The sequence below is a fragment of the Xiphophorus couchianus genome, chromosome 16 (genome assembly GCF_001444195.1).
Source record: "Xiphophorus couchianus chromosome 16, X_couchianus-1.0, whole genome shotgun sequence".
In the NCBI taxonomy this organism is placed as follows: domain Eukaryota; kingdom Metazoa; phylum Chordata; class Actinopteri; order Cyprinodontiformes; family Poeciliidae; genus Xiphophorus; species Xiphophorus couchianus.
Window position 1 is genome coordinate 20,001 of NC_040243.1, and position 9,413 is coordinate 29,413.

Here is a 9,413-nt window from a genome sequence, read left to right on the forward strand (position 1 = left end):
GAATCCATAAAATAATTTTTGAGATATTTTAAATGAGAAATTGTTCAAATGAATGGCAATCAATGGTAGCTACATCAAGGGAACAAGCTACGCCCACCAAACTCGGTGGGCATGTGGGGCCCCTCCCATAGATCACTTCCACTTATACTGTTTGAGTTACTTTAAGTGAGAAAACTCATTTTCTGGTTTTCTTCCTATATGCTTGACCCTAACCGGAGAAATTTCTTCTGTTCACCAGAAGATTCTATCAATACTAATATTGATATATCTGAGGGCATTAACTCCATTGAAAATATTTTCTATAAATATTTCCTCCTTATCTGTAGAAGAACAGATAAGGAGCTACTCCAACTTTTACAAATCAATTAGGGGAATCATTTTTTCCTCCAGATCAAGGGCACTAACATGGGGAAGAAGTTTGGGCAACACATGGTCCGCAGACCTAACTTTTCAGCTTTTAAAAACCTTTTAATGGACAATCACTACAGAACCTTCAATCTGATGAAAAACAAGCATGGAATAAATACAGCTTTTGGACGCCTATAATGGTGTGAATTTATTTGAAAACTAAAGCCCCTTTGTCTCTGTTTTTTCGGTTTGTTTTTTTCATTATGCTATCCCTCTGATGTCTGATAAATTTTATTTATTTATAATTTTATTTTACCTGTTTTAATTTTTTTTATTTTTTTTTTATTGTCATAATTATATGTGTGCCTTAAGCCTGTAAGACTTGTTTTCTTCATGTATGTACATGCCACGTGATATTGTACACTTGTTCAAAATGTTTAATAAAAAAAAAAAATGTGTGTGTGTCCCGTTACACTTTCCAGTCCAATAGGTGGCGGTAAAGATGCTTTTCCCTGGTTACCAACCACCACAAAAACATCAACGAAGAAGAAAAACCTCCCTTGTTTAGGTTGTAGGCGGAGCAACATCTGCGGCTGCGCGGAGTCAAAGCTCCAGTAGTCCAAGTAATATGACTGGCGGGAAGAGCTGCAGCAGCAACAAGGACTCGGAGCCCAGCATGGATGTGGACGTGGATTCCAGCCGGACGGAGAGCGAGCGGGGAGACCTGGACAGCAGCGTTCCCGTTGCGTGTTCGTCCAACGGAAGCGGCGGGGAGGAGGACGAGGCGGAGGGCCTGGGGAGGCCCCGAGAAGCCGGGGGCTCGAGTGACCAGCTCACACCGGATGAAGGCGCAGAGATAGGCATCGGCAAGGAGCAAGAAGTGTCGGTGGAAATTGGAGAGACGTATTTGTGTCAAAGAACCGATAAAACATGGCGTAAGTGAAAACACGGCTTAATCTTTCCCTGATTTAGTTTTGCTGAAAACCTTTCAATGTTTGAGACAGAAATATGTAAAACGAGAGTAATATATATTTATGTTATCCGAAGCTAGAGGTGTTTCTGCTTTCATAGAAACCTCGCTCTGAACAATAAGCTTATTTCAAACATATAACGGTTTGGATATTAGTTGGTGAAGAATAAAAAACGTCTTTGTTGAAATAAATTGTTTTTGTTTATGAGGCCGAAGTTGGCGTCCGATTCGTAGTCTCGCTGAAGAGCTATTCCGCTGCTTCTAATAAATCTGGACCATAAATCTGCAAAAAGATTTAAAATGGTGCTTAGTTATAGAGTTAGGGGTGACTAAATTAAATAACCATACCTAATAACTACATGTGTAAATGTCCCATTATTTAAATGTATATACATCATACATACAGTAAATTTGACCAATAAATTAAATGTATCAAGAAATTTTGGAATATGCAAATAAATAATTAAATGTGCCTTGACATAATTAAATCTACCTATTTAAATAATACATTTCAATATCAAAGGGTTCTTTTTAAAGAAAAGCTATATTTATTTCAGTTATGGAGTGTGTACAGGTGTGTCCAGATGTGTCCAGATGTGGGGGGTGTCTGATGTTCTCTGATGTTGCTCCTGCGTTGAGGTGGAGCTGACTGACTGTGTTGCTGTTGTAGACATGGCCGAGGTGATCCAGTTCCGCCTCAACGAGCAGGAGGCCCGGGAGGAGTTCTATGTCCACTATGTAGGATGTGAGTATCTCAGCAGAACCAGAACCAGCACCTGTCCTTCAGATGGACTGAGAGTTTGACGTTTGGACTGCAGTTAACCGGCGCCTGGACGAGTGGGTGGGGAAAAATCGGCTGGCACTCACCAAGACGGTGAAGGACGCCGTGAGGAAAAACTCTGAGGTTGGAGGAGTCGGAGACCTCGGCGATCAGCCCGAGAGGAAGATCACGCGCAACCAGAAAAGGAAGCACGATGAGATCAACCACGTGCAGAAGGTGGCGCCTCCTGCTGTCTGCAGAGATGCCAGTGTCGGTTTCACCTAACATGAATTTTATCCTCCACCCAGACCTACGCCGAGATGGACCCGACTACAGCTGCTCTGGAGAAGGAGCATGAGGCGGTGCGTACCTCCCACTACCTGTGCTGCCCCGATAAGCTGCTAGGGTGGAGGTCTCCTCCTCACTCCTCCGTCTCCTCAGATCACCAAGGTGAAGTACGTGGATAAGATCCAGATTGGGAACTTTGAGATCGACGCCTGGTACTTCTCTCCGTTCCCAGAGGATTATGGGAAGCAGCCCAAGCTCTGGATTTGCGAGTTCTGCCTGAAGTACATGAAGTACGAGAAAACGTTCAGACACCACCTGGTGAGTCCAGCCGTTGCTTTGACCCTGGTCACATGACCTTGTTGGGGTCAAAGTAAGTTCAGCCTGGAGAAGCTGCAGTTTCATCAGCACAGCTGACCTTTGATCTTCTCCTCCTCAGTCTCACTGCCAGTGGAGGCAGCCTCCAGGGAAGGAGATCTACCGCAGGAGCAACATCTCCGTCTACGAGGTGGATGGCCGGGACCACAAGGTGAGCTCGCCCTCTGGTGGTCGTCCTGGGGACAGCGGTGTCTTACTGGACTGTTGTCCTCAGATCTACTGCCAGAATCTATGCCTGCTGGCCAAACTGTTTCTGGACCATAAGACGCTTTACTTTGACGTGGAGCCATTCATCTTCTACATCCTGACCGAAGTCACCAAGCAGGGAGCGCACATCGTCGGCTACTTCTCTAAGGTACGCTGCAGCGAACGGGTGATTTAATGAATAAAATCTGAATTATGATGTGAAATCCAACAGTCAGCCGGTTTAAGATTCAACACGCCAACCTGAAGGCTCTGCAGGAGTTCTGGTACCGACGGGTCCAGTGGTTCTGCTCAGGGCTTTGAATCATTAAAACACCATTATGGTAATGATCAGGTCTGATTGTTTTGTTTCTGCAGGAAAAAGAATCTCCAGATGGGAACAACGTGGCATGTATTCTGACGCTGCCGCCGTACCAACGCAGAGGCTACGGGAAGTTCCTCATAGCTTTCAGTGAGTCAAGGGTCAGGGCTGGCTTTAGGGTTCTGTCTACCTGGTGCTACAGAGCCTCCCTAATAGTAAAATATATTTACAGTTTAACTTCTGTACCTCAGAAATGTAAAGTTTATAGTTCTGAAGGTTTTAGGGTTGGGTTAGGGTTAACCCTAAAACCAACCACTACTGACCTGATGCTAGCGCTGCTACATTTAACTGGAGTCCTGTCTCCAACCATGTGCTCTGGGTCAAAGGTCGTGGTTTCATTAATGACATCAGGTCAACCTGCTGCTGAACTGCTCCACTCTGGAAGGAAATGAAGATAAACATGAAATATTGATGTTGAGGTTCAGCTTCTCCCATCACAGAACCCACCTTTGGTTTTGGGTCCATTAAGGGCCGGGTAGGACTCTACCCTCTGGTTCTGATTGGTTCTGGTTCTGGTTCTGCAGGCTACGAGCTGTCCAAGCTGGAGAACGCGGTTGGCTCACCGGAGAAGCCGCTGTCGGATCTGGGCAAGCTGAGCTACCGGAGCTACTGGTCCTGGGTTCTGCTGGAGATCCTGCGGGACTTCAGGGGAACGCTGTCCATCAAGGACCTCAGGTCGGTCCCGCTCCGGGAGGGGGGTCCGGGACGCGGCCCGGGGACCGTCTTTGTGCAGACTGAGACTTTCAGAAAGTTAGCGCACCCCTGAGAGGAGCTCAGAGATGAGACCATCACATGACCGGCTGTTTGCTTCGATTTAATGTTTACATTTAAAATAGTTTCCGTTCTGGTCCGAGCGACCAGGTTCCCGGCAGAACCAGAACCGGCTGACCCGCTGCTGTCTTCCAGCCAGATGACCAGCATCACTCAGAGTGACATCATCAGCACCCTGCAGTCGCTCAACATGGTGAAGTACTGGAAGGGGCAACACGTCATCTGCGTCACGCCCAAACTGGTGGAGGAGCACCTGAAGAGCGCCCAGTACAAGAAGCCGCCCATCACAGGTGAGCCGGGGGGGCGAGGGGTGGGAGACGGGATGGGACGGGACGGCCCCCTACAGGAAGACTGCCCTCTGACCTTGACAATAAGAGCATGGACAGTGTCTGCTGGGAGAAACGCATAGAACCATCTAGATATGTTTCTACGCATTTCTTGACCTGATGACGTCCAGCAGGGGGACACCTTGTCCTCTCTGTCCGTCCAGCAGAGACATGGACAGACAGTAAAATGTCTTCAACGGTTTCCTGAAGTCCTCTGTCTCTGTCCGCAGTGGACACCCTGTGTCTGAAGTGGGCGCCTCCCAAGAACAAACAGGCCAAGCTGTCGAAGAAGTGAGGAAGAGGAGCTGCTCGTCTTCATCACCCGGACTGTAAATAAATGTTATTAATCTGTTAATATTTTCATAGAATAAATGTTCTCAGGTAAAACTCTGTTCTGGTTCCTTCAAGCTTCAGAATAAAAGTTCGTTCTTCATTTATTGACGCGTTTCAGACGAAAATTTAATGTTTGTTTTCTTCACATTAATTATTAAAAACTGGAAATAAAAAAACTTTCCAGTTTTTTTGGAACTGGAACTTTTTCCAGTTCCAAGTTGGGTGTTTTGCTGTCCGGTTACAGTAAAACACCCAGAACCGGACCTCCAGAACCAGACCCTGGGACACCGCCCTCTGGTGATGAAGGGCGTCGGCCATCTTGGATCCCAACATGGAGGCCCTGCAGCGGCGTTAACCCCTTCCTCACCAGGCAGATCTCTGGTTTAAAACTTAAACATTTAAAATGTTTTAAATTCATTTAAAAGATCTCCTGTTTGTGGTTAATACCTGGTCATGTCCAGCAGGGGGCGCTCTAGACTGTACCTGAGCTTCCTGCTGTCCTCAGTCCTGCAAAAGTAGTTTATAGTTCTGGGTTTTATGTGACAGAACGGCACGAAGAATAAATACATAAAATGTGAAGGAAAATGATTCCTGGTTTTAAATAACAGAATCTGAAAAGTGTGGTGTGCATTTGTATTCAGCCATGATTCTGCAGCTGCTCTGAATAATGACTGAAATGTAGCTGTGGGAGGTCAGAGGTCAGGGTTTGATCTTCTGGGTCATAAATCATGTTGGGAGTTTAAAACATTAACATGATGGTTCAGATATTATTCTGGTTTTATAATGAACTGGTTTCAGCATAAACCAGTCGTCTCAGAACCGGTTCTGTGATCTGGACCATTTGGTTTCTGAAGAACGTTTCCACTAGATAAAGGTTAAAGGTTAAACTCCAGACTAAACAGACTCAGAATTAGTTTATTCAGAATAATTACATGTTTACAGGAATCGTGACCCGGTTAAAGGTTCTGAGAACTCAGCGTCACAGCGAAGTCACAAGTTTACATACACCAACCGGGGAAAACCCAGATGATGATGTCATGACTGAAAGCCTCTGATTGGTTCAATTACGAAATCTGCAGCTGCTGCTTCCTCGTGTGACATCATGGAAAACATGAAACATCATCCCAGAGATCAGAACCAGAACCCTCGAAGCCGGTCTGGGTCCAGAAGCCCAAAGGCTACTGGTTACCAGTTACTGGTTAACTGGTTTCTATTTGAATCCATTTCAGCTGCAGCTCCTTGTTCCCAAGAGAAAATAGGTTTTTAATCTTAATGGGTTTTTGTATCCCATAAAATAAATATTAATTAAGGCCCGGTCCAGAAGAACGGATAAAACCTGGAGCGGGTCGTTTCCAGAGGATCAAGATTTTTTTATTCAAAATTTCTATTTGTAATGATTTATTTGATATCATCTTTTTTATTTTTAATGACATGGATAATTTATTCTCTTTAATCGGGATTAAACTCCACTAATTCATAATTCTGCCAGGAGAAATGAGCCAAAGAAGCTTGAAGGAAATAAAGTTTTACTGAGTAAACTTGTGACTTTAGTAGAAATAATTATGATACTAATAATTATTTCTCTACAGGTGGAAACGCCTGATTTTAGCCAATGAAAGTTGCTGTTTTTATGTAATGATGTGACATGAAGGTGAAGTTTGGTCTGAAATGATCCTGTGAGGTAAAAAGTTTTCAGATGATGACCTGTTATTTACGCACAAATACTCTGTGTGGTGGAGATATAATCAGCTTTATTATCTGATGTTCTGAACAAAGAACAGTTCATTGTCAGCCGTGTTGAACCAGTTCAGCTGGTTGGTTCAGTTGGTCACAGACAAACTGGTTTCCATTCATATCAGATAACCTGGATGAATCATCAGAAAAACGTTTTTGCTTTCAGAGCTTCGCCTCAAACGGGAAGATGTTTGATTTGTTGCCAGGAACCAGAGAAGTCGGGTCTTTTCTTAGACTTAGACTTAGACTGACTTTATTGTCATTTTTCATACAGGGTGAATACAGAACGAAATTTCGTTGCATACGGCTCAGGACAATGTTTTGAGCTTCCAATGTTGTGAGGGTACTCCATAATAAAATAAAATACAGTATAAAATATGAATATAAATCTAAATATAAAATATAAAGTGCAGGACTGACAGTAAAATGGAAGTTATTTAGCTCTGTACATGTGCAAGGTATAAAGTGGAGACCAGTTTTTGAATGCAGTCCAGTTAAGAGTTCAGCAGTCTGATGGCAAGTGGGAAAAAGCTGTTTCAGAACCTGGTGGACCTGCACCGGATGCTGCAGAACCTCTTTCCAGAGGGCAGCAGGGAGAACAGTCCATGGTGGGGGTGTGAGGGGTCACTGACGATGTTTCGGCCTCGGGACACGCAGCGCTGGGATGAAATGTCCTGAATGGAGGGAAGGGGGGCCCCGATGATCCTCTCTGCTGTCCGCACCACTCTTCTCACGTTCTTCCAGTAGGAGGCGCTGCAGCCTCCACACCACACAGAGAGGCAGCTGGTCAGAATGCTCTCTATGGTGCTTCTGTAGAACGTCTTGAGGATGGGCGGGGGCAGGTGTGCTCTTCTCATCCTCCGCAGGAAATACAAACGTTTCTGTGCCCTCTTGGCCAGAGACGTGGTGTTCACAGTCCAGGTCAGGTCGTTAGTGATGTGCACCCCCAGGAATTTGGTGCTGCTGACCACCTCCACAGCCGAGCTGTTGATGAGCAGCGGAGCGTGGCTGGGCCGGTTCTTCCTGAAGTCGACGATCATCTCCTTCGTCTTGTCAACGTTCAGGATCAGGCTGTTGTCTCTGCACCAGTCCACCAGCTGCTCCACCTCCTCTCTGTAGTCCAGGTCGTTGTCGTCTCTGATGAGGCCCACCACCGTTGTGTCGTCCGCGAACTTCACGATGTGGTTGGTGGCGAACCTGGGGATGCAGTCGTGTGTCATCAGAGTGAACAGCAGAGGGCTCAGGACGCAGCCCTGAGGGGAGCCTGTGCTGAGGGTGATGACATCGGAGGTATGTTGTCCGATCCGGACTGACTGAGGTCTGTCGGTGAGGAAGTCTAGCAGCCAGTTGCGCAGGGGGGTGCTGAAGCCCAGGTGTCCCAGTTTTCCTGCCAGATGCTGTGGGATGATTGTGTTGAACGCTGAGCTGAAGTCCAGGAACAACATCCGCACATGAGGGTTCTCCTCCTCCAGGTGAGCCAGGCTCAGGTGTAGGGCAGAGGAGATAGCGTCCTCAGTGGAGCGGTTTCGGCGGTAGGCAAACTGGAACGGGTCGAATGTGGAGGGGAGTCTGGAGACGATGTGTTCTTTTACCAGCCTTTCAAAGCACTTCATCATGATGGGAGTCAGTGCCGCAGGCCGGTAATCGTTGAAAGAGGTGACTTGAGGTTTCTTTGGCACCGGAATGATGGAGGCAGTTTTGAGACAGGCTGGCACTGTGGCTTGGTCCAGTGAGGTTTTAAAAATGTCTGTTAGGACACCAGCCAGCTGACCTGCGCATTCCCTGAACACCCGCCCAGGTATGTTGTCGGGGCCTGGGGCCTTCCGTGGGTTGACTCTTTTCAGGGTCTTCAACACATCGGCTGTGTCCAGGCAGAGTGCCTCCTCTTCCTGGTGGGGAACAGTTTTCTTTGCCGGAGTACTGTTCAGTGCCTCGAACCTCCCAAAGAAGTTATTGAGTCCATTTAGAAGGTCAGCATCAACTTCACCCACTGGGGGGGAGGATGGGTTGTAGTCTGTGATCGCCTTTATGCCTTGCCACATACTCCTGGTGTTGCTGGTGTCGTGGAAGAACTCCTGTAATTTTCGACTGTGGGTTCGCTTTGCTAACCTGATAGCACGGTTCAAGTTGGCTCTCGCTGTCCTCAGTGCCTCCCTGTCGCCAGACTTGAAGGCTGAGTTCAGTGCTTTTAGCATTTCCCGTACCTCCTTAGTCATCCAGGGTTTTTGGTTGGCCCGGGTGATAATGTTCTTAGTGATGCTGACGTCCTCTGTGCACTTGTTGATGTAGGCTGACACAGTCATGGCGTACTCATCGATGTTGATCTGGTCGTTGTAAGTGGCTGCTGCCTTGAACATCTCCCAGTCAGAGCACTCAAAACAGTCCTGAAGTGCCTCCATGGCCCCCTCAGTCCACACTCTCACCTGCTTCACCGTAGGTTTTGTTCTGATCAGCAGGGACTTGTATGCAGGAATTAGCATAACAGATAGGTGATCTGAAGAGCCAAGGTGGGGGCGGGGGGCTGCTCTGATTGCTTCTTTGATGTTGGTCTAGGCCAAGTCTAGAGTATTTCCTCCCCTGGTTGGAAAATCCACATACTGGTTGAAGTGAGGGAGAACAGTCTTCATGTCGGCCTGGTTAAAATCCCCAGCAATGATGAAAACGCCCTCTGTGTGTGAGGATTGCAACTCACTGATGGTCCGGTAGAGAACACTCATAGCCTCTTTAGTGTTAGCACTGGGGGGCACATACACAGCAGTGATGCTAACCACAGTAAACTCCCTGGGCAGGTCTGCAGTTAACAGTCAGAAGCTCGATGTCCGGGGAGCAGTAACTGGCGACAGTCATGGCATTTTTACACCAGTCGTTATTGATGTAAATACACAGCCCTCCTCCTCGGGTTTTACCGCTGAGAGCGCTGCTCCTGTCTGCGCGGAATGTAGC

The 9,413-nt window shown here is 46.9% G+C and overlaps 1 protein-coding gene across 1 annotated transcript; it reads left to right on the plus strand.

The window, feature by feature from the left end:
• Positions 1 to 908: 908 nt before the first annotated feature.
• On the plus strand, positions 909 to 4,840 carry kat8 (K(lysine) acetyltransferase 8). The gene is made up of 11 exons (XM_028041659.1): positions 909 to 1,283; positions 1,989 to 2,063; positions 2,137 to 2,315; positions 2,387 to 2,440; positions 2,520 to 2,684; positions 2,803 to 2,892; positions 2,956 to 3,096; positions 3,303 to 3,396; positions 3,831 to 3,981; positions 4,213 to 4,367; positions 4,634 to 4,840. Exons 1-11 carry the CDS (start codon positions 977 to 979, stop codon positions 4,696 to 4,698), a joined length of 1,476 nt encoding a protein of 491 aa, XP_027897460.1. The 5' UTR covers positions 909 to 976; the 3' UTR covers positions 4,699 to 4,840.
• Positions 4,841 to 9,413: the final 4,573 nt, after the last annotated feature.